Here is a 25,546-nt window from a genome sequence, read left to right as displayed (position 1 = left end):
GCTATGGATGCTCAATCTGTTGATGAAGTTGAACCCTGACGTGTTCTTTAGTTTTCTCAGATAAGTTCTGGCATTCGTTGGCTGTCATCACCGCTTTGCTAGTTTCTGCTTGTTTATTCAGCTCTACCGCTGTGAACAAGGTTCTTTTCCTCAATCTTTCAAGAATTCATCCTGAGTTTCTTCTTCTTCTTTACCAGATTTCTCTATATAGTCTTTCATTTTTTCTTTTATTTAACAAAAAAATCAACTCCACTGCGAGACTTGTATTGCCAACGGAAATGTCCACCCGAGATGCACCAGGATCCAGGCGCTGAGTCCCACGTCTAAGGTTCATTTTTTTCTCGTTTTCGATGGTGGCAGAACTTCGGATCCGACAAACCAGCAAGACTCGGTCACGGAGCAGCTCAATGTAAGTCTTGATTGAACTGTCGACCAGATTTTGTTCTCGCCGGAGAAGATATTTCTGTCCGGCATTCAAAAATGGTTTTGTAATGCGCGAATATCTCATTCTGGACCCACCCGATCCTAATCAGAATCTTTGAGGCTGCGAGCCTTAGAAAGTAGCGGTTCCCTGAGTCATGAATGCCTAAAAATGGAGGGGATCTGCCGTTTATTGATGATATGATCCAGAAAAATCAGCCATTGGTGGTTTTCACATGGAAAAGGGCTAAAGAGGCTTCAGAGTTAATTGCCTATCTGTGGACACATACTGAAGAAAACCAGTGTAAGTGCTTGTTCCTTATTGTCTATACCTAATATTTTTAATAAGCCTAGTTTTTTCTCTTCCTGGGTCAATGCCCGAGCCATTAATGGGGGCGGCCTGTAAATTTCCATTTGTTTTTCCCCTTTCTTTACTCAGAGAGAGCAGAGAATTAGGTACAGCCTGTTATCCACTTACACAAACAGGAGGAAGTGCTCTCATGTGCATGACTGGAACAGGAAAAACAGATAATTTGCATCAAAACTGGTAATGGATATGAAGAAAGTCCACAAGATTCGACAGCCATGAAAGCAGGTACTTATCCAAATCGTGCTGAATCACCAGTCATGAGCTCGAAAGGGGTATCATTTGTTATCGCACAAACCGATAGTTTTTAAGGGGAAAGAAAATGTTCGAAACAACGAGTCATCCTTCTGCTTCTTCCATTCCATTCAATTCTTATCTTGATTCTCAGAAAATCTTAGATAAATGAAATTAACAAGATACGCATTCATTCAACTCTCCAAATTCTCAATTAAGACTTCAAAAGCTTCGATTTCAAATATGTGGGTAAAAGAAGCTAGACATTAAGCAATAAGCATCATCTAAATAAGGGCAGTCAGAACAAAAGGGTAAATAAAAAGGATTTAACGTATCTATTTCAACCAACGCTGATGCAACCCCACAAAAACTCCCACTCCGTGAACTGTGTTTGAGGAGGGTAATATCATCTAAGCCATAGACGAAGAGCCAGGAGCAGCTGCACCGAAGCTGCCGCCACCTCTGCCAAACCCAGGCCTGCCACTAGTTCCCTGTGAAACAACATAATATGCCTGTCAATAGGCTCACCTTATGGTTGCATGAATTAGCTGCTGCTATTTAAGATTGCTAATGTTCTGTTTCAAGCATACAAGCTGATGACATAAAATCAGTAATTCGAGCAGTTGAATATTCATGCAGAAGCAATATATTATTCAAAGTCATACAAATTAATTTTAGTTTAAATATCTATACTTCCTAATAGAATTTTCGTGATGGAGAAAAGTGAAAAATCACTGTACAGTTGCATTTCAAGTTTCCTTTGATCACCAATCTCATAGCAAGAAGTTATAGACTAAAAGGGCAATAGATAATTATAAACTCATAAATAAAGTTCAGCTCAAACTGACTACATTGACTTCATACTAATGATGATCAATCTGACCAATGGCAGAAACCCACAGATAAGCTGTTCAGATTAAAGATAAAAAAGAACAACAAACAAGAATATCAGTACACTAACAAAGTAAGATATCGCCTCAAGGCAAATTCACATTCGGGTGGCACGTAACCTGAGATCTGTCCTACCCCAATTCAAAATGTTAAATAATTGATCCTAGAGCCTATTCATTCTTTCTAGGGTTATCTTTATTTTCTCTAGAGTCGGTCGCAGAGAATTTATACAAATCAAATCATAAAAATTACTTTAGTTTAGATATCTATACTCCCAATCTAAAAGAAAGAAGATATAGACTAAAAGGGTAATAGATAATTATAAACTCATAAACAAAGTTCAGCTTTTCAAACTAACTACATTGACTTCAGACTAATGGTGATCAATCTGATCAATGGCAGAAACCCACAGATAGGTTGTACACATTACAAAGGATAAAAAAAAAACAACAAACAAGAGTATCAGTGCACTAACAAAGTAAGATAGCGCCTCAAGGCAAACTCACATTTGGGTGGCATGTAACCTGAGACCTGTCCTACCCCAATTCAGAATGTTAAACAATTGATCCTAGAGCCTATTCATTCTTTCTAGGATTATCTTTATTTTTTCTTGAGTCTGTCTCAGAGAATTTTTAGAAACCAAAATCATAAACTCAGTTCTCATTATAAATGAATTGCAATCTGATCCTGAATTAACAGTGAGCAATGCCCCTAAAAGAGAAAGATCGCATATAAGTGACACATGACAGAATCGCGATCCACCCCAATAACAACAAGTACTTGTCCTTTTATCTAATAAGTATATATTTGTCTCTTAGCATATAAGCTACTCCTAGTCTTAGTTCTTCCACAGAAATTATAGTCTCGGTCAATAATAATTCAGTTATTTTACCACGAATTCATAGTTTCCAAAAGCATAGAACCACGGTATGACATAATTATACGAGTAAATAAAGATTTTTATAAGTTCCAAAGTTACAAATGAATAAATACTACTTGTAAAAAATGAATTATAATTCATACCCTGAATGAAGGCTGAAATTCAGGTGGCGCTCCACCCTTGTCACCAAAGTCACCTTGACCTCCGCGTGGGCCTCCTCGGTAACCATCTCTGTCGCCAAACCTGGGTCTGTCACCTTCAAAGCGAGGGGGACCCCTAGAAAAAAAAAACAGAAGGAAATCCTCGTCAATAAAAATTAAATCACTTTACTAATTAAAAACCCATAAAAAAAATTAAGAACAAAACCAACGAGACTGTCCTAAAAACTTCTAAGAAAATCCAAGCATTTTAAAATAAAAAAAAGGCAAATAAAGTTGGTAAGTCCCATACCTAGGCCTGTCACCACCCATTGGACGGCCCGGAGGCTTCACTGACTTCTTAAGCGTAGCAGGAACAATCTCCGAGGGCAAATTTAAGAAACCTCTTAGATGTTCAATGCCTTCATTTGTCAAATACCAGTAATAATGCATCCAACCGAAGGTCTCTCTCACCAATTCCTTCGACTTGAAGCTCTGCATTAGCTTAATCACTTGAAGGTTCGGGACATCAATTTCTGGATGTTTTGCTAGATTGAAGTCCTTTTTCGCGTACAATACTCCCTCTGAAATAAAGAGGATACACCAAACATCGGAAACTAGAAAAAAAGAATTACATACGTCAGATTCAATTACGCAATGGAACAAACCGTGACCTTGGAAGAGGTATTTGCAGATTTCATGACGGTTCTTCTTCGGAATAATCTGCAAGGGGTAAACATTAGAAATAAAAACTTACTGCTCTGAGAGTAGGAGAAGACAGTGAGTAACGAAGACGATGACTACATACCATGGCTTACGAGGAGATAACCACTGTTTTCTTCTAGTTCAGGATCTGCTTCGCTGTCTAGGAGAAAGATACCAGACGCTGCGGAAACCCTAACCCTTGCTTTGCTTGCTCATTTTTATACCCGTTTCATGAACCAAAATGGGCTAATAATTTGACTCGTTGGAGGCCCATATTCACGATTTCCATCGCTGCACTAATGGGATAAGTATGGTAGGACAAATGGGCCTCCACGAACTTCGCAGAACCGTGAAGGCTGTCCTAGGTCTACTTCCATAGAAGATTCTTTGTTTTGGGCAGTGTCATCACACTAGAGTGGATTATAGAACCTGGTTCAACCGGACCCAACCTCTTACCTGAATTTGTAAGATAAAAAACCAGATTAAGGGAGAAGTTTGGTTTAGGGTTTAGGGTTAGGGATTTATAAAATGTAATGGCAGTGCCCTATATGATCCAAAATTGCCCCTTATAGTTGCCACAACATTTTATTAATCATGATCGATCAATCGAAATGGCATGATCAATCAATTAGTTGACGCCTTCATTGATCAATAGGCTTTATAAAATTCTATATGCCTTGATTGCTCTATCATTGCCCCTTTGGGATGATCGATCATTTTGTTAATTGGATGATTAATCATGTCTATTACCATTATACAAAAATTAGTTTTAATCAGGAGTAAGGGTCATGAAGTTTCCACTATATATATATATTAATTTAATTAATTATAAAAATAAATACTTAAACAAAAATGCTTACTATTTGATCAAATTCTTATTTTTACTATATATTAATTATCACTCTTAAATTAGTAATTTAATATAATATTAAAAATCATAAAAATAAATAAAATATTTTATTAATAAAATAATATAAATATTTCCATTAAAATCCAATGGAATTAATTTAATCTCAGCATCAAGCTTCGAGTGAATTCACTTTCACTCACTTTTTCACTCTCCACTTATATAGCGCACTAACGCTTTTAGAGTCACTTTCCCTAGTTAAAGTGAATTCACTTTCACTTACAGAATCCACTAACAAGCCCTATGTACAATTTGAAAATCATTTGCTAAAGTTTATATTACTACCGGTCCGGTATACTTTGAAATCAATTATTACATTAAGTTGTATTTTGTTATTCCATAACTGGAAAGTCAATCATAGATTTATGAGTCAAGATATTTTGAGTTGCCTATATTCTTAAATTAAGTCATTAATGACTATTACATTGATTAGTGAAAAGTGCACTTTCACATACTAAGAAATTTTTTGGTAGACTTAATAATCAGAGGGACGTTCTAGTTAAGCTTTGGTGATGTTATGCTTGCAATTAAATTGATTAGACTAGATTATCTACAAAGGTTTGGACAGAGTTAGCAGTTAGTATTAATGTCAGCAAAGAAGATTTATCCAATGGCAAGTATTAGGGTTTTTCTTCTTCTCTTCTCTTCTCTGCTCTTCTCTTCCCAAAATATAACTTCCTAGTTCAGTTCATCTAACAAAGAAAAGAAAAGAATGATGAAGGGGAGTTTGACTTAAATTGTTTATTTTGTTTTCTTCATCATTTACCTGTCAAAAGTCAAGATTTATTTTTATTGTGATTTGTGGTTTATTCAAGTTGAGCAGTCAGCTTCCAATTCAATAGTAAACCATTGCTGGATTCTTATTTTGTAGTGTCCCACTGAAGTGCTGTAGATCCTCTTTTATTGCAATTCTCCAACTGGTGCCTCATTGAGCCACAGGAAATGAATGAAGTCGTAAAGCTTAGCACTCACACTAACCTGATAGTGAACCAACTTTATTTTGTTATTACAAGAAGTAGAAGAGAAATAATAAGCAAGAGAAGAAAAAGAACTTTAAAAGCATTCAAACAGTTCAAATCTTGTACCTTGTAGGGTGTTGGATTTAACCTCCTCATGTGATCAGGGCGCATTTGACTTAGCTGCTCTATGCATCGATCTCTGATCTTCGTTAATGGAAGTAGTTCTTCTCTAGGTTTACCTGCAAGAAACAAAAATTACACAGTATATGCTTAGTATCACCATATGCATGATGAAGCAGGTCATACTGGCCCAGTCATGCGCTATTACCAGATGTTGGTGGTTTTGGCAAAATAATATAGGAAAATCAGAGGACAAAATCCAATATGCTTACCAAAAGTTTAGAGGACGTGGAACATGATGATTCAAAAATTTTCAAGTGTAATAGAGAATTATAGGTAACTATTAAAAGTGGGTATTAATATACTTTTATAATATAATTTTAATTTAGATTTAATGAATACTAGAAATAGTAGCTATACCTGCTTAATTGCAAACTCAAACAACAAAAACATTTAAGGTATTTTTTTAATTCAATTATGTTTTTATTTAATGTATACTTACCTTGGTCTTCCCCTGTTTATCAGGCATCCTTTACCTTAGTGGAAACCCATCCCTGAGACATGAGAAGCTTGAAAGATGCACTCAACTTGGCGGCTAACCTCCTTACCCAGGTAGATACAACCACCCAAAGTTGAATCCTTGTTGGCCTCCCCAGTTACTACTGGGCCTTCCCTTCCACAGTTTCTGTTATTTCTAGCCAAAGAACTATAGAGACTTGAGAAGAAAATTTTGCCTTGTGGAGAAGAACAATTTCAATCAACTACATACACCATGATGAGGATTGGCTTCCCCTGATGTTATTTGCTCAAAGCTAAACTAGCCTTATGGCTCAGAATCCATGCTTGTACTAGTGACAAGATTAGATTTTAGTTGGATATTTGGATGAGTGACGGTCACTAGATGAATTCGTCTCTGTGACCATTCTCATTGACTGTGAGCCTCATATCTCAGTCCAGGCTTTCCTCACTATATGTAACAATTCTTGGAAGTCAAACCTTAGGGGGGCCTTGTGGAGGTGGAAATCTTTAATTTTTCCTCCTTTGGCTTCCCACTATATCAGAGATAGAAGTGATGTACACATCAGCATCACTAGTTAGTTTTTAGTGTCTTCATTTTACGATTAGCATATCCCTACTCATCAATCATTTCATAGAAGTTCTTGCCCAAACCCTAAACCACTCATTTTCCCCAGTGTCCAACCAAAGGCAATATCTTAACCTTACACCTGTTTAATAGAAGTAGGATGTTTCAATAATTGCCAAAGTTTGTGGTGATGGACAGGAAATGGTTATTGTTGTGTTTCAAGTAAAGAGTATTATGGTCATTTTATCTTTTATATATATTTCAAAAAGACCCAACACACCTACAGAAGGAACCTCTCATCTATCCTTGTCAGTTCCCTTTACATTTTCAGATCTTGAGGTAAGTGACTTGGACCTTCCACTGCTCTTTGAAAGAGTGTCCATGCTAGTACACAACATCCACTATTTTGTTTCTTTTGACTCTTTGTTTGATTCTTTCAAGACATTTGCCTTCTCATTCAGTGCAGGATGTTTTATCTTTTCTTGAATGGAAACAAACCATGGATGTGCAGATAGATGCCTTACTTGATAGGGGACCTGGACATTGTGTGACCTACCTTCAGATGTTGTCGTTGTGGGATGGCGATGCGTCTACATGCGAAGTACAACGCCTATGAGTCTATACAAAGATATATAGCTAGACTAATGGCAAAAGGATACACTCAAACCTATGGTATGGATATATTTGAGATTTCTTCTCCTATAACAAGGCTGAGTTCTGTTTGAATTTTGATTCGTGTGGCGGTTACCAAGGGTTGGCCCTTGTTTCAGTAGGAGATATGCCTTCTTGAATGGGGACTTAGAGGAAGAGGTGTATATGGAGCAAGGGGAGACTAAGAAAGTGTTCTACTTGTTGAATTATATGTAAAGTGTATTATGACCATAATGGTCATTGTTAAGGAATAGTTCCACATGGATTAGTGAGTACAAAGATCTTGAGTTTATTAGTTGTGAAAAAGGTTTCCTAAGTAAGCTAGTCATTTTTGGATGAACCTTGGACCCAACTTCACATGGTATCAGAGTAGGTGCTCATATGTAGGCCTACACCTAAAATATCCACTTGTAGAGCTACAAAAGAGGGCCTACACCTAAAATTATCCACTTTTAGAGCCACAAAAAGGGGCCTACACCTAAATTATCCCCTTGTAGAGCAACAAAAGAGGGCCTATACGTGAGGGGGAGTGTTAAGAAATAGTCTCACATAGATCAGGGAGTACAAAGATCTTAAGTTTATTAGTTGTAAAAGAGGTTTCCTAAGTAGGCTAGTCATTTTGGGATGGGCCTTGGACCCAACTTCACAGTCATAACCCTTTATATAAAATTCAACAATTAAAATATTTACATTCATTACCCATGTAACTTTTTTCTATTGGGGACTATTCTTTGCATTCCATCGCTTTACTTTGATCAATCATTCATTATAAAGTTTTGGAAACCCTCTGGCAATCGTCTAAAGGTGCAGCGGTATGAAGTATATGAGAAAGATAGAAATAGCAGGGCCTATAATTGTAGTCCTAATCCAGAGGTGGGATCACTGAGAAAGTTGTCCATTATGTCCTTTCCTATGAAAGTGGTTTTCCTGATCCATTACTTCATTGAGCTATAATTTAGAACAATGAGGTCTGTTGACGATGCTTCTGATGCAGAGATGTTGAAATTTCACGAGTGAAGCACGCAATTGCCCCTCCCATGACTGGCTTAAGCTGAATTCCTAGTAAAGCTCAAGAGAGAACCCAGGCCAGATAGGTAAAGGTGGAGCCAATAGGGATTGTGGCAGGAGTTGAGTAGAGATCTATTCTTTAGTGATTTACACTGTGTACTAGTTATTTCACTAAGCTGTCGATGTTGGAGGGTAACTCTGAATCATCAGTTGAGTTACTAGATGCTCTCCCTTGCCATGGTGGTTCTTCGGTTCTTCTGTCAGATCTTGGTTGTCCAATACCGCCACACTTACTTGGCTCATGATGGAGGAACATGACAGGCCCACTTGGCAGAGTTAGTTTGCCAACAGTCTTTTTGTACATTCCATACACCTAGTGGAGCTGGTATTCAAGTTTGGTTTTTTGTCTGTTTTATGTACATCGTTTCTCAGATCTTGCAGTGCTATACAGTCCTTTTAAAATTCCTCCTCTTAATAAATTTTCTCCATTATAGAGAGGGGCCATCCTCTACGTAATTTTCTTCTTCTTTTTATAATGTTCACACATTCCATCAAATAAAAAATTTAAAAATTTTAAAAATAAATTTTCTCCATTATATTAAAAAAAAAGTCAAGAATTGTTTAGCTACTACAGATGGCCATCACCTGTGGGATATTATGTGTTATAGAATAATAGCCAGGATGCTGTATCTTACTGTTACGAATTGAAACTTTGGGAATTTTTCACAGAAAATCAGTTATCCCTAAAATACAATGTGATGTTGATCTACATTGGCAACAATAGCCATATTTTGACAAGGAAAGCTAGGTAAGAACTACCTGAATTTCCAGACCAATAGCACTTTAGAAGCTCCTCTACTTTTTGTGGCACTACATATGCTCTCTTAGATTCGCTAAAAGGGTGACGACATAAAATCCGCTCAGCTACCTGTTGCAATTTGGAGAGAGAGAGAGAGAGCATTAATACCAATAAATTTTACAATGCACATCATAGCTATAACACAACTTGATGTTGAAATATGCACCTTAGGTGGTTGTTCAGTTTCCCCAGTCATTATGTCAACCAAAGGGTAACCTTCTCTCCCATACAATCTATAACAGCGTTTTTTACAAGGTATTGAAACCTAAAAGAGGATACAATGGCAGTCAAGAAATAGGTCAAGCTGTCATTCAATTAGAAAGAAAGAATAACAAAATGTCTTCTCCATTTGAATAAAAAAATGTCAGAAAGACATTCTGAATAAAGTTAAAAAGAAAAGAACCTAGAAGTACTTTGGATATCTGATTGAATGATCAAACCTTAGAGACATCTTCGGAAAGTTTAATGCGGGGCTGATTGTTTATCTCAACAAGCTTGAAAACGCAACCAAGAGCTGCTTGAGCATAGCATGTAACAAGATTGGTTCCAATTCCAAACGCATCCACTTCATGCCCCTGCAACGTGGACAAGTTTACAGTTACAAGACAATGTCTGTCAACTTCTCCTTCATATAAGTGAATCATAGTTCATCAAAGAGAAGTCATCAAACATTAATTATTAGTTCTTTAAAAAGTGCAATATTTCTTGATATATTACAAGAGATACAATAGAAGGATTACTTAGGTGAAGTTGTCAGGAATCCTGAACAAAACTAACTAATGGGACACTATAACAACAATATTTAAAGTTTAGTTGTTTTTTTTATTTCTTTTTCTTTTTTGCTTACCCAATGAGTAGTTCCAGTTCTTTGCGTTTTCTTTCTGAAATTGTACAAGAGATTTATCATGAAAGAATCAGAGATGCCCCCACTTACTAAAGAAGACAATGCTCAGTGGGACCAACAGTCAAAATTGAGAAAATGTTTCAGGCAGAATAAGCAGTTGATATCTTTTCAGTTGGCATGATTTGTTTAAATTTGTAATCTCATTATTAATAAATCCTAACAAACTTTAGTTTCCAAAAAAGCTTCTGCGAATGCTTAATAGGTCTAGTCTTTCTGAGAGACTCAAAGTCACAATTATTCTTGACAAATTTTAATTATTTCCTGAAAAAAAATATACTTACATACAGGCAAAATTGTGAAGTACAATCAGTACCATCAAGGTTTTCAAAATATCTACCTGCTTGTTCAAAGCATCCAAAGTCTCCTCATTAAGGTCATTACTAGCAGTAATGCTTGTTTTTCCAAAGCCCTCCACACCAAATTCTTTTTCAATTGCACGAAAAAATTTCCGAGCCTCTATAGATAAATATGCTAAATCACCAGAGTCCAGCCTAATTCCAGTGGCTTTATACCTGCAGCAGTAAGTAACCTTAAATCACTAATGGAAAACACTTGTCAGGTGAATATTCAGCAAACGATTTCTCTGCAGAATCCTGAAGAAAACTCAACATTTGATGCTTATAAAACAAAGAAACAAATAATTCTGTATGCTGCTAAAGATAATACTATATGCAATTAGATATTGCAAATCCATGCATAAAGTTCAGTACTTAGTACACCGTCAGAGAAAAAAGATGTCTGCATTTGGATGGCAATACAAAATTATACAGAAGGAAATAAAAATATTCAGGTGCTGCCTAATCTGATTGAACATAACCATTCCACCTTCATATATCCTAGATAGAAGCTTCAAGCCCTTTGCTTGGTTCTATTATCTTTTGCTCTCAGTGCATGCTAATCCTTTTCAAATTCAAGGTTGAAAAAAAGAGAATTGAATCTCTTACCTAAAAAATTAATCAAAATGCATAAAAATACCTACCAAAGGCACAACATAAAAGTAAAAAAGAACGTAAGTACTGAATTCTCTGTCTAAAGCCACATATTCTGATTTTTTTTTCTTTGGATGCCACGAATCATTTAATATTTGCCTCTTTAATCAGGAAAGGTGAAATACATTATGAATGTCTAGCTACCTATGATATTGGTCCTAACTGACACTAGAGACTAAATCTGAAGCTGACGATTAGCAAGATCAGTTTGTGGTAATGATAAACCTCTTTTGGTTCATGATCTGTAATTGAGCTATGTTCATATTGCTCATAGCAATTCTTGTATGTATGTTCATATTCATATTCCTCCTCAGCAAAAACTCTTGTTCTGTTTCAATGTGGTACATTCTGTTTATTTCATCATCTAAATGGTATATCAGCAACCCAAGAATCAATAAAATTTTAGCATTTTTAGCAAATTCTGAAACTGCAGGGTAAAATAGAACATTGTTAATAAAGTGTTTATAAGTAGAAGGATAAATGTAAATTAGACTTCATACAAGATGCAACTGGTTCATCAGGATGCATGTTAGAGATTAGAATGGATCTTAAGCATATCTAATCAAGCCAGCCTACAGGAATGCTACCTTGGCTTTACACAAAATATAAAATTGAAACTTTTGATATGTTATCTTAATGTAAACCATAACCTATATCTTTGATAAACAAATTGAAACTTTTCTCACATGGCTATGTTTAAATGATTAAAGATTAAGAGCAAGAAAAGCAGAGTTTGCTTGATCATCATCATGAGTTATGTCCACAGTGCAAGGCTTACCCCAAATCGTTAAGTGCTAAAGCAACCGCACAATAATTTGGTATGCCACTCCTCACCACCTGTTAGCATGGATGTCATAAAAAAGAAATGAACAGGTTCATAGAATAACCAAAGAATGCATTTAGTGAAATGAAAGTTACAATGTATTTTTTATGTTATCATGTTTATGACATTGATACATTTGAACTCATCATATCGTGTAAATATGACTTTGAACAGATGGCCCAATTTCAAAGGTATGAGCCATTCAACTGCCCCAACCATCTGATGACAGCATGGAGAAGTATGAACATTAGTTGTCAAAATGAACAACAAGACGTTTTATTTCAATCACAAGACTGAAAAATATAAATTACATTTGAATAGAAAAAATGGGAAAGTATGAAATATCAAAACATTGGAAGAAAAATAAAAGTAAGATTATGGCATTTGGACGCCTATACAGGAAATTAGATCATGTCAAAGTGCTGCCATATCTACCATCTTATCAATGGGCATAAACATATTTTCTATATATTGCTGATAATCTAGGTTTTACTAGAGCATTCATCAAACTGATGTCTGGTAGAAATTTATTTTTACCATTAAAATAGTTGATGAATCCTTATGCACTCAAACTTCTAGGCAGCTTCTTTTTTTTTTAAATAAGGCGATGTTGTATTTTAGGCAGCTTATTCTTTGTTCGCTTGGTTTTTGAAACCTGTGAGAACATATTATGCAAAAAGGAATAATACAACAGGCGCCAAGGATATACAGGGATGCAAACCAAAAAGAATACAACAAAGGAGAGAGCTTCACTTACATCATATGTATCAACAAGAGCCAAAAAATTACTGGGGAAAGCCAGTGCATATGACGTGAAGGCTGCCAATTCACTTTGATTAGTCTCACTAAAAATGCCTTGTAGTGAAGTTGCCCTCTGAAAATCAAACACAGAACAACAAAGAGGGTCACAGAAGCTGAAAGGCGTGTCTAAACACAAACAAACAAACACTGTCAGAGCTCACAAATTTCCAGAAGCCAGATTTGACCAAATAACAACCTCAAAAACTAAATTGGCATGTATATGCAAAATAACTTCAAACTTCAACCAAATTGGACGGATTTTTTAGGAACATAAAAATAAGCTGAATAATAACTTATGCAAATATATCTTGAAATAAAAAATGACAGTAAAGAAAATGGGATCAGTACTTCATTTCTCATAATCACTTTTGTTCAAACTGGGTCCAAGTCCATCCCAACATGACTAGTCGAAGTTAGAAAGCCTTTCCAAACCAATAATCATATAACTTTTTCCTTATATTAACCTGTAACCTAAATTTGTCATTAACCGAAACCCAAATTCATTATTTATCAACATCCAAGTATTAAAATATGTCCAATCCCTTTTCAATAAATGGAAATTTTGTCCATAAGAGTCGTTTTTCAATATTTTTCTTTCAAATATAAACAAGTTTACAGAAGAAGAGATCTGACAACTTATCTAAATGATAGTTATCCAAGTTTTTTTTCACATAATTATTGAACCAGTCAACAACTGAAAGAAAAAAGATAGTCATGCCCACTAGCATAGCATGCTAAGAGTTGCATACAAAATCAGTATTTGTGGACAAAAGGTATCATTGGGGCTTTACACATTTAAAACAGAAGATAATCAGAAAAAAATGCCCATAAACAGCTATTACCCGGAGTTTCATTAGCCAGTTCTGCGCAAGGGCAACAAAATCTGAACACGTAAATGAGCCATCTTGACTAGAAAGTGCTTTGTCCACAATCTCATCTGTACTCTACATAAACCCCACCAAACAAATTAGACTCATGGATAATCATTTTTTCACAACTCCAAACAAATATTAGTTCTAGATAGATATGTATGTTCTTCTTATAACAATTGAAGGATCAGTAACACATTTTGAACATTCATATGTTTTCAACTTTCATTTGCTGAACTAAATTGTGGTTCTGAACACCAATAGGAGACTGGGAGTCATCAGCTACAACAGTTAAATCAATTTGCTCCCATATGCTCAGAGTCATTATCATATTTTACTCTTATATTAGTTGAAATAGACAATATCTTTAAGTTAGAACACGTGATGGGTTTGGATTGTGGAGAAGGATATTTCCTTCCCCATTTTTAAAATAGACACAAATCTTCTGCTTTCACCATGATGTAACAATGAGAATTGGGAGAAAATAAAGATGGGATTTAGTAAAAGGAAAGTTGACAAGCACGCTGCAACCTTGGAACTTCTCTATGAACCTTCCTCTCCGTTTACATCCTTTTCTAAAGTATTTTACGACCACATAGCAAGAAAATGCTTGAGTTTGAAATTGACAGATAGGCTCCACAGCTAAGGAGAGAAATGGAGAAAGACATGAAAAAGCATGGTTTATCAATATCACTTCAGCACCAAACAACTATTATTTCAATATTGGCCCACTCCTCTCCTCCCCTCCAGATACTCTGTACTCAATGAACTTGAACCCAAGAACTCATTAGGACAACCCCCGGATAACTACTAAAAAGAAATATACAGAGGAAGCTTAAATAGAAACTCTTTGAGAACATACAAATCTGAAATACATAAACTGAGAATCACAAATATTAATTAAAAGTTACTGATTTATCCACGGGTATGAAAAAATGTCATATACTAACCATGAATGAACTGATGAAAGCATGCGAATGTGTTCCGCGGAGGGGTATTCCAAATAGTTGACCAGCTGCAACATTGCTGTTAGAATACCAAACAAATATAAGAAAAACATGCATGAAGATGTAAATAGGAAATTCTGTCATAAAAAAACAGACCACTTTGAATGAAGATCCCTCTTTTTCTTTTTTTGAGGAAAGGCAAATGTCCATGAAGCATAACAAGCATTAAACTTCATACCGATTTTTTCTTTTTGGATTAAAAAGGCTTTTCAACTTTTCAACTAAGATCAAGGAGGAAATCTGATTGACATAGATAGGGGTGGGCATCGGGTCGGGTTTCATGGGGAACTAAGATCAGAGGCCGGCCAGAGGATAAAATTTTTTAGACTCCACACAAAAGTAGTAAATTCAGTGTTTCTTCTGCCTATAACTATATTAAAGGACAGAGTAATGTTGAGAACCATATTGCTGTGCTGTCTTGGAAGCTCTCTGCACCACCGAAAATTCAGTTCTTCTAATGGAGTGCTCACCATAAAAAGATCCTAACAGTAAATCATCTTCGAAGAAGAGGAAACTAGACGCCAAGTATCAATGCCCTCTCTGGGGCTCTGACAAAGAGGAAGTTGATCATCTTCTCTTGCTTTGTCCTTTTTCCTGGGAAGTTCGGACAAATTTCCTTAGCCGAATTGGGCTCCAAATCTGCGTCCCGAGCTGTCTCTCTTCTATTAGTCAATTGAACTATGGTACGTGGATTTGGGGCCTTTGGAAGGTCCTTCTTTCAGTTTGTATTATGCACATACCCTAGGGCCTTTGGATTGAAACGAATAGCCAAACGTTTAACAATAAGACATCCACTATTGAGGAGGTTTTCGGCCGCATCTCTGGTATGATGGCATCCTAGATCCACACCAGAAAGGAATTCAAGTGGTTGAATGGTCTCCCCCTCGGTGATAACTAGGGTACTATAGCTCGGATGTCCCTCCCTTCAAAGCTTGGAGCCATGAAGGAATGGATCCCTCCTCCTACCAAGTTTTTGAAGCTTAACATTGATGGAAGTGTTGTCGATAACCCAAGCTATCCCGAGATTGGTGGTGTTATCAGAATTGTGATAGTGTTATCTTGGCTTCCAACTCCGGCCCTTTGGGTATTTTAGACTTTCAACAATCGAGCTTCATGCACTCCTTCAGGGTCCTCATCATCTTTAGTAAGCACTTCAACGAATTGCTTCTGAATGAGGGTGACGACAAAATTGTCATTAGTTGGTGCTCATCCCAGTCTGACCTGCCTTGGCACCATTGGAAGATTTTCATGATATCATTATTGTGTACTTGTTTGACTGTGGTCAACTAATTCTTTAGCTGACACTCTTGCAAAGCAAGGAGTCTCCCTCCAACCACTCATTGTACAGGGAGATTTCCTTCCTTAGTCTTAGTTTTGTTCTTGGCTTGCCTTGAATGAAATTCACTCTTTTCAAAAATTGAATTCACAATCAACACACCGCTGGACCCATTTCATTAATTGAACTCAATCAGCTTTCCGATGAACATGTAAGCCTCTTCTAATAATGTGTTTACAACGAGAAAATACATCTTGTTCACGGAACATGGCTCAATTCACACAATAAAACATAGTCCAGATTAAGAATATGCTAGAGATTATTAGGTTGGCAGCAGTTGATATCTCCTGAGAAAAGTAAATACTGCAGACAATACTAAATACAGATGTTATTTCAAAAGAAAAAAGACATTAAAGAACGCAATTAAAGAACAATATGTTTCAAGAAGAACTAGAGTGTACCAAGCCTGGTTACCGGGATATCAGAAAACTGGTAAAGCAAACCAGGTTCAGCTAAAATTATGAACCAAACTTTTGTCTGTCAAACTAGGTCCTTTTATTTATTTTATTTTGTTGAGAAGTTCTTCAACTATTACTACTTAAATGAATAAATACATAGTGGAGGGAGAGGAAATCCTCACGCTTCAGAAGGAAACTAGGTACAAATAACTAACCAAATCAATGATTCCTAGGACAAATAATTATTTATCAGTAAAAAAATAGCAACAGCACATTTTCACATAAGTGATATTCAGATACTTCTCTTAAACGAGAAACATCTTGAGCGTCCACTCTGAGAATTTTTGTGGAGTTAATAGTGGACCTGAGTGGCTCCAGATACTATAGATCTATAATTGGGTTAGGTCTGAGTCCTAACAGGACCACTACTGTTTGCTACCCCAATAAGAAAGTGAAGGCTCAACTTAAGTTTCAGTCACTGTAAAAGCAGGACATGCAAGAACCAGACATCCGTTGGTAGTTCTTCAAGACACAAAAAAAAAAGACACCACTTCAGTCTTGTCTTGGAAAACAAAACCAAATAGCCCCTATATATTATTTTTGCCACACTAAAATTCAACTATAATATGGTCTATGCAAAGTAACTGCAAATTGAAATTGTCTGACTCTAGATTTTGTTTAATATGCCAAGCCCTTGCCACTTTTGCAGTTTAGTAAAATTTTACATGTCAAAAACGTGCCTTTTCTAAAAATATATATATATATATGAATAAATACATAAATCTACATGTCAAACTGATGTAATTGCGATAAGGCTCAATAAATGAGAACAGCATTATGAATTGTAGAAAAAAGTAAAACAAGGAAATGCAGATAGTTTGTTTAGAGCACTGTCAATACATATAGAGAAATCATGAAAACCAGTTGGAAAGTTCAAAGCAAAAAAGGACCTTGTTGCATCAAATCCACCAATATAACAGTATTTTGACGCACTTATTCCACCATCAGGACCCTGGATATCAAAAAACAAAAGAAAACATTTACAAAAAAAAAAAAAAAATTCTTAGTCTTTCTCTTCTTTTCTGATGAAAGAGTTCAGCATTGTAAACCTGTGCACGTCGAAGCCCAAACTCGAGTAGACTTTTGGACTTCCCAGCAACAAATCGGTGTCTTGCAGCATTTGTAGCAACTAAAGATGCATAATTGACTAGATTCACAAATGGGGTTTCGAGAAGTTGAACCACCTGAAATGCAAAAGTAACATTAACACATACTTATCCAAACATGAATAAGATCTAAATTTCAGGTGCATTGAAGCACAGATGCATTGAAGCACATAATGATTATCATCTTTAATTTTTTGTTTTCGAAGAAAATCATCTTTAAATATGTCTGTTAGACATGTCATTTGTGAAATCTAAAAGGTAGTGGATCTCAATAATATTGCCTGGTACTACCCCAGAGGCAGACACTGAAGAAACATACCAGTAAGTTATAGCTTAAGCTTCAATAGAGAACCATTACAAATAGTCAAAATCAAGATAAGGTCGTGTAATGGACTTACAGCGATTGGCCCCTCAACTTTCAGTAAGGGCACTTTTGGGAAAACAACTGATCCTTCAGGAACAGCATAAACCTCAACATCAGAGCAATCAATTCCCCTTAGATAATCAAAGAAGCTCTCCTGAAAAAATTAGCAGTATACACACTAATCACCAAAAATTTCTATTATGAAGGTCACTGTTCAGGTAAAAAATTAGCAATAAATACAGGTTTGAGATGTACAGCTACCATGAAAAGTACAATCACCTACATAGATGTAAAAAACACTTTTTTTACATGAAAAGACTCTAAATCCTATTGACATGAGAGAATACTAAGCCTGTGATGAAAATGCGAGGTCGACAAAGCAATGAGAGGGCGAAGACAAGGAAAGGCGGCACTCGCAAGGAGACAAGTGATCGAAGATGAGGACTGGACTGAGGAACATCGCAAGGCCAGAACGGTGGTGGGATGACAATGGAAAGCACAAAGCTGGTGCAGGGATTGGAGAAGGACAATGGAAACAACCAGAATCGGAAGTCGATGAAAGCCAAAGAAAGGGAAAGGAAGTTGCTGCTGATTCTGATGATGACAAAGCCATTGGAGCTGGTGTACTTCTCTCCCAATGGACCCATGCTCAACCAGATAGCAACTCAGACTAGCAAGTTGTTCAAAGTAAGGCAAGCCGGAAAAGGAGCCGCAATACGAACTGTGCTCATCATGCTCTTCCGAGTTGGAAAATCTTCCTTCTCCTTCACCAAGGCTGATGATCGCTCTGGTCATCTAGTCCACGTGACTGTAATCACTGGCAACAAGCACTCCTTTATTTCTAATCCCTGAACACCTGTTCTGCTTTCACCCAACAGTTTGATATAACTACCATTGCACTCGTATCTGGAAGACGAACCAGGGAATTATGGACAGGTAAGTTGTTAGTCTTCCAATACAAAGGGGTGCATGAGTGCAAGATAACTCAATGCCATGATGGAGCAATCATGGCACATATCTACATCCCTGAACTCACCAACAATGGCTTTGGATGGAAAAAATTCAGAGACGAGATCCGGAAACTTCCCAAAATGCTTCTCAACCAGAGCCAACCAATCCAACACATAACATTCCATTTCCCCCACTTCCATCAACAGACCATCCTGAACAACCAGACCTTTTGAAATTACCAAACCCCCAAACTATCACCCTGGACAATTTCTTGGATAAGGGACGGGAAAATGCTCTCCCTCTCTATCCTTGTTACTGTTAAATGGATGATGGAAGACGCCTCTCCAATCTCTAGCTGGCTTGCCGAATCCCTTGAACTTGACTACCTACCACCTCACTCCTTCCTCAATGCTCAGAAGTGGCTCTTCCACTTTCATACCCGGGAGGAGAAAGATGCTGCCCTGCATCTCCCCCTAGCCTCAGATGATTGCATCTACAAGATCAGCGAATGGACACCTCTCCCCCCCAACAGTGTCATTGGATAATGGATCAACATTCGAGGGCTGCCAGCTGAATGTTGTGGAGCTGTTCATCATCCCAGATAACACTTGGCATGGATCTACCCTTCTCAAAATTTCGATTGGAAATTATTTTTTTCTGGATCAGCATCTGCTTCCTTGACATTGTGCCTGAGGACTTGGATACTGTGGGCAGCCTGGGAGAAGACGCCGAGTTTGCTCAGTCGCTGATACCACAACCGGTGATGGCCGAGTTCACCCAGCCAGACACTGAACCCAATCCATCACCTGGTGGCCAATGACTCAACTCCCGTTGACTCCCCATGTCAGAACACCCCAAATTTGAATTCAAATCATACAAACCTCCTGCCTGCCCCCACTGCCACCCTGCAGTTGTTGTCGCTGACACCTCTGAACCCATTCTAACAAGCCTGTCTCCACACCCTGCAACACCTTCTGGAACCCATGACCAATGTAAGACCAGTTCCAATATTATGTTACAATAATTTAGGGCATCTTACCCTCCATTTTACTTGGGCTAGGCACTTAAAAGGATATTTCCTTTTTTTTAAAGCCTAATCATTAGATGTAATTGAAAGCCTGGACCAAATTATAATGCTCAGACATCCCAAAACTCTCTGCTTGGATGACTCTTCTTCCCTGTTGACGTTTGAGGAAACCTAGTCCTGCCATGGTTGGAGAGTTATCAGGGACCACAATGGAAGAACTAATCCTATTTTCTTAAGGCCTATTGATACCTGTGACTCAGTTATCCACTTCAAGAAATTAAGCTCCTCTCAACATTTCAATGCCCCAGAGTCCCAACTGTAATTGAGGAGGACTCAACCATCATGATTAGCTGAATGCAAGTCAAGTCTCACCATCTGAGGCTGGCAGACATATTTAAAGAGAAACTGTTGACCTTGGCACTTTCCTTACAATCTCTAGGAACCGGTCTTACATATCAGTATGTTTATTTAAAAAAATTCTTATGCTTACTGCTCAGTTTATAATAGTTTATGTGTTTACTCCTAATTAGTATTTGCATAAACCAGATGAAATGGCAAAAGGATAAAATATTTTCTTTACATTCTAAAAAACAAGCAAGCCTGAATTCCAGGAAAAGAATTTATGCAGGTACAAGAAACATATTAAATATGTCAGCTGATTATAGGAAAAGGGGCATTTTTAAATCATGGTTCCAGATAATTGTCTCAATTCGTCTTTTTATAAGACAATCCAAAATAAGAAAGCATCATGCGGAGCATTGAAAATATCATATTTTTATTAAGAATAGTACCTCACAAGTTGAAGGCAAGACCGACTTTAAATAGGAAAGTTCATCCTCCTTCAGTCTGAAACAGGCAATGAAGCGAATGCATTCTTCAAGGCCACCAAAGACAGTATATTCACCTCCAAATGGGTTCTTCCGGAAATATAAGTCAAACCTGAGACACATCCAAGTCCGAGAATGAAAAATCACTTTCTGAGTCAGAGCAGCAGCAAGAGGCACATCAAATATCAGATATTATTTTCTTGATCTGATTTTAGCCACATGTTATGTCCTTAACATCTGTATAGTGTGATGAAGTTTCCAATTAATGATTTTTTTTTTTTTAATACTGCTTATGATCTCATTACAACATTACATTGGCAGCTGCAAAATGCAAAATCTTTACCTCTTCAGTAGTGCTTCTGATAATGTCTTAACTAGTTCTTTAGACAGCATGTGCTCATAGCAACAAGAAGTTGAGGGGCATACAGAGATATGACGAGCAATTTGCTATGGTGCTACTCATTCCAAAAATATTCTGTGTTGAAAGCTTGAATATCAAGCTATCAATTGATAATATAAGGCTAAGCACCAAAGTTGCTAATACTTTATCTGAGAGCATCCTAATCATTGGATTACAACGTAGACGAGTTTACTTTTTGTAATCCAAAATGTGTATAGTCTCCCCTGACTTGAGAAACATGTCAAGCCAGACAACTCAATCTATGTCACTCGGATAGAATGAACATCGTTCTGCCATCTTCGCTGAGAACTTTGTGCAAGGTTGCTATTTGTTTCTGCTACTACCAAGTAGTAACTCGACGAACAAAATATCTTTGCGATAGATAAGTAGAAAAACCGACAAACGAACAACACGTACAGGCAGCCACAGTGCATTCTATTGAACTTGAGGACTGCCTATATTACCACTCAAAACAATCATAATTAAACCCCAGCTCAACTTTCCAAATAACCAATCGAATAACAAACATGAAACAAATTCTCAGACAAAAACGTAACAACTTGATGAAAGGCTACGTACACGGCTCGCTCCTGATGCTTTCCGGCTTTCCAGTAAGCGTAAGCCATTGAAAACTGATAGAGATCCGTCAAAAGGGCAGACGCCATCGGATTAGTCGGTCCATGGAGGCCACCAATCGATCCATTACAATTCGCCTCCATTTCACACGCAACAAAAGGGTTTCTCCTCCCACCAGTTGCTGCTACTTCAATTCAGGTATGTATTTGAGCAGAAAGGAGAAAAAACGTCACCACACAAGCAGTAAAATAAGGGCTTTGGTTTTAACGGTTGGAAGAAGAGGAAGAAACCAGTGGCAGTCCAGTGGAGTTCGCTAAGAACAAGGAGCGAGCAGAAACTTAATTCCTATGCAAATCAGGTGCGCCATCTTCAATTAATTAATTAATTAATTTATTATGTCCGAAACATTTAGTTCAAACAAAAATAAATAAAATATAATTTCTATTAAAAAATTAGCATATAAGTAAACGGAAAGAAAACAATCATAATTTTTAAGTAATTCATATAATACCCATAATTAAAATTAAAATTTAAAATAAAACACAATACCATATTTTGATATAAAATATAAATAATTTAATTCAAATTTTCATTTGATCATATATAATTAAAACAGGAAATAAAAATAAAAATAATTTAAAACATAAAATTTTAAATTTAACTTATTATAACTCAAAGATGAACAGAAAATAAAAATAATACTTGAAGTACAATATATATAATTGACAACTGATTTTTTTATAAAATTTATTTTAAGTATATGTCAAATTAATTGTATTTCAAATTATGCATAAATTTTACATAAAATTAGGCATGACCTCTACATAAAATTAGGCATGACCTCTCTACATAAACCCTACAATAAGTTGTCGACACACTCTGCATAAAAAATTTCATAAACATTGCACAAATTTTTTCTCAAGCTATAATTATCAAACAAAATTTTTAATAAATAAAACTAAAAAATATTCTAAAAATATCATAATAAATAATTATTCAAAAATAGTTCACCTTTGGATTTTTCTTGACATCGTGAAGAGCTTGAACCCAATCACCCCCACAAATCAAAACCTGAACTGTATTCGGTGCCAAGGAAGAACGATATGTCTTCAATTTTATTTTACTTTTTATTTTGGGACTTCCAAAGATTTGTAGTAAGACTAATCTTGTTAATCTCTTTTAATAAACTTTTCATTTTTTTTTTACTCTGCCTCATACACCTCCATACACTCCTTCTTAATGGTCTTACAAAATATTTTTTCATAATTCATATTTGCCACCTTCATTACAAAATTAAATCTCTCATCTTCTACTATAATGAATGGATGCTCATGCATAATAATCCAATGGGCAACGAGTATTTTCATTCTAGCTTGATCATATTTACCTCTAAAATCCGTAAAAGGAAGGTAAAATAGACTAAAATCAATATTAGACCCCAATGGTTGAAAATTTATGGTTTTTTCTCATTGTTACTTTTCTATTAGGACAATGTTTCAAATGTCGACTCATATGTGTGGCCACTCCACTATAGATAATACTCAAATTGGTCTTATAATGAATATGTTGAACCTTTTTTGTACCATTTATAAATGAGACTTCTCTGAATTCCGACCACACATGTGACTTTTTCGTCTTTTTGAATTCTGGATAGAGTCACCTTGTTTCTCGTTTAGAGTACCTTCATCTAGGTTCACTTCTATTGCATTAATAGTTCTGGGGGGTATGACTCTGGTGGAGTTGAGTTATTATCTATGGTCACATTAGAACTAGTGTTAACTACTAATGTCGATTAAGCAGGAGGTGTTGACATTTTTACTTCTACAAAAGAAATTACAAATTAAAAACATAAAGAAAAAAAAAACAATCCAAATAACAAAGATAAATCCAAGAAAATAAAAATTAATAAATAAACGTAGGCACATAGATGAGAGAGGAGATAAAAACAATTTCTATTATGTAAATTAAATAGAGAGAGTGAGACATTGATTCATTAGTCCAGTGTTTATTTTTCTCCATGCAAATTATAAAGAACTTATCCACCAATTGGTTGTTTATTCTCAGTGCAAATTATTAAGAACTTATCCTCCATGGGTTTAGTGTCACATACTACGATGGGTGGTTCCATGTAAATTGGTTCAACTGGATTGAAGCCCCAATTGAATCGCTTACAAACGAGAAAATCGATGGAGATCCCATCCCTCTTAACTACATTAGAGCCAACCCTCCTTTTTGTCTTGCCAATAAGGAATGGTTTCTACGCTTTACTCATCCACTAGCAAACTCAAAAGGGAGAGTTCATCCTCGTCTAGTTACTAAAAGAGGGAGTGGGGACACTAGCCACTAGCCAATTCAGGTTGGTTTGCATGACTCATTGGCTAAACGGCACTAAAAAATGGAAACCATCACAAAACATAACATGAATACTAGTAGATAAAAAATACAAAAAATCAATTAGCTTACCTCTATTTCGTCACTTTTGTCGGTGACGCTCAATTACAAAAATAGATTGAGCAACGAAAATCGAAGAGGAAGAATATCGTAGAAATAGAGGGTGAAATCGAATAAAAAACCAAAATTTCCGTAGAGGGGCAGATTGTAGTCTGATTCTTTCTCTGTTTAAACTTGGAAAAGATCAACGAATCATGGACGAATGAACTTCACATCACCAACACCCGATTTTCTTCCAATTTTCCCGAGCCCTGAATACTTGATTCCCCAAACTACGAAGGTTGCCGCCTAATGAATCCCTGATTTTCTAATTTGAAGCCTCGTTACAAGCTGACTCGTGAGCTTCTAAACCGAACAAAGGTTTGACTTAAACGAGTCTGGAATTCTAGGCCTAACTTGAGTTACTCGTGAACCAGTTCGGTTTGATGCCACCCTTAGTCTTCCTTGCCTAGAATTGAATGGGTCCGAATAATTCTGTAGAAGATGGTTATGAAAGTAGTAATTCCCTTATTTATATGGTCCTATATCGATAAAATACGATATCTATGGGGCCTAGAAAAAATTTTAAACCATGGTTTCATAAATGAGCTAAGAAGCTGAGTAACTTGGAGCTGTGTCCCGATGTTGTCGCTATGTTCGTCAACTTAGAAAAGAACTCACTCAAAGGTGGATCCCATGGTGGTGGGCCAATGTGTCATCTGCTGAAGTGGAGGAGAATGTTCCACGTCTGACTGCGGGAGCAGCTGCTTGATTGGGCAAAGATACTCTACGGCACACGGCACACGGCACACGGCACACGGCACACGGCACACGAGCGGGGCAGGAGGGAGACAGGATCCACGTGGAACGCGTCAGAGGGTCAAGAATTATCTCCTAGATCCTAGGGGAAAGAGAGAATTACTGAGGAATTCCGTACAGGGAGCAGTCAAAAAACGGAAGCATGAGGTCAAAGGACCAGTTGGGAACACGTGCGATCGGGGTCCGGGGCACGTCCATCGTGCCGGCACTTCTGCCTGGTTGACCAGGAACATCAGGGACGTCTGGCTCGTGGGCTGGCCGGGCCCATCTCCGCCAGCATCCGCACGCGTGTGGATGGCGCTACACGACACCACCGTCTACACCTCCCATGTGACTCTCCTCCCGTTTCCGGTGACCCCACCATTTTCCGTGTCGTCCAATCTGTCGCTTGAGACAAGTGGGCCCGATGGCCGTGAACAAGTTCTTTCTCACATTAAAATTGATTTGAAAACGGGAGTGGGATTCAAGCTAGAAGGCCACGACAAATGTACCTTTTCCTTGGTCTTTAATAACCGCTAACACATGGGTGTTGAGACCGAGTTGCATGTGACCAACTCAGTCTGCAGACCAGGGTTAAGGGATCTTACTGGTTAGAAACAAAAGGCAGAGGGACTGAACAGAGCGGAGTCAGATAAGA

General features: G+C 37.0%; 2 protein-coding genes across 2 annotated transcripts; both read right to left on the bottom strand.

Moving 5' to 3' along the window:
- Positions 1-1,190: 1,190 nt before the first annotated feature.
- LOC137959093 (small ribosomal subunit protein eS10z-like) lies at positions 1,191-3,825 on the bottom strand. The gene is made up of 5 exons (XM_068806393.1): positions 3,738-3,825; positions 3,604-3,652; positions 3,243-3,513; positions 2,936-3,068; positions 1,191-1,512 (listed from the first exon to the last, which is right to left on the bottom strand). The coding sequence occupies exons 1-5, from the start codon at positions 3,738-3,740 to the stop codon at positions 1,432-1,434; spliced, it is 537 nt and encodes a 178-aa protein (XP_068662494.1). The 5' UTR covers positions 3,741-3,825; the 3' UTR covers positions 1,191-1,431.
- A 1,324-nt stretch (positions 3,826-5,149) lies between these two features.
- On the bottom strand, positions 5,150-21,969 carry LOC137958995 (nicotinate phosphoribosyltransferase 2-like). The gene is made up of 15 exons (XM_068806241.1): positions 21,664-21,969; positions 20,649-20,796; positions 17,914-18,033; positions 17,459-17,593; positions 17,300-17,361; positions 14,559-14,634; positions 13,582-13,683; positions 12,696-12,812; positions 11,894-11,952; positions 10,464-10,638; positions 9,663-9,797; positions 9,389-9,487; positions 9,183-9,291; positions 5,627-5,739; positions 5,150-5,519 (listed from the first exon to the last, which is right to left on the bottom strand). Exons 1-15 carry the CDS (start codon positions 21,801-21,803, stop codon positions 5,442-5,444), a joined length of 1,668 nt encoding a protein of 555 aa, XP_068662342.1. The 5' UTR covers positions 21,804-21,969; the 3' UTR covers positions 5,150-5,441.
- Positions 21,970-25,546: the final 3,577 nt, after the last annotated feature.

This window comes from Aristolochia californica, unplaced genomic scaffold (genome assembly GCF_029961685.1).
Source record: "Aristolochia californica isolate CCGP_79_NKW_82.1479 unplaced genomic scaffold, dmAriCali1.0.hap1 SCAF_3, whole genome shotgun sequence".
In the NCBI taxonomy this organism is placed as follows: Eukaryota; Viridiplantae; Streptophyta; class Magnoliopsida; order Piperales; family Aristolochiaceae; genus Aristolochia; species Aristolochia californica.
The sequence above is the reverse complement of the archived record's forward strand: the minus strand, read 5'-3'. Positions and strand labels throughout refer to the sequence as shown.

Excerpts from the sequence above, each read along its gene's own strand:
- LOC137958995 (XM_068806241.1), bottom strand. The coding sequence starts at position 21,803 with ATGGAGGCGAATTGTAATGGATCGATTGGTGGCCTCCATGGACCGACT. Across the intron at positions 14,635-17,299 it reads GGTGGATTTGATGCAACAAG|CAATGTTGCAGCTGGTCAAC; the intron begins GTCCTTTTTTGC and ends GTATTCTAACAG. Across the intron at positions 9,488-9,662 it reads TTTCCGAAGATGTCTCTAAG|GTTTCAATACCTTGTAAAAA; the intron begins GTTTGATCATTC and ends ATCCTCTTTTAG.
- LOC137959093 (XM_068806393.1), bottom strand. Across the intron at positions 3,514-3,603 it reads CTGCAAATACCTCTTCCAAG|AGGGAGTATTGTACGCGAAA; the intron begins GTCACGGTTTGT and ends TCTTTATTTCAG. Across the intron at positions 3,069-3,242 it reads ATGGGTGGTGACAGGCCTAG|GGGTCCCCCTCGCTTTGAAG; the intron begins GTATGGGACTTA and ends TTTTTTTTCTAG.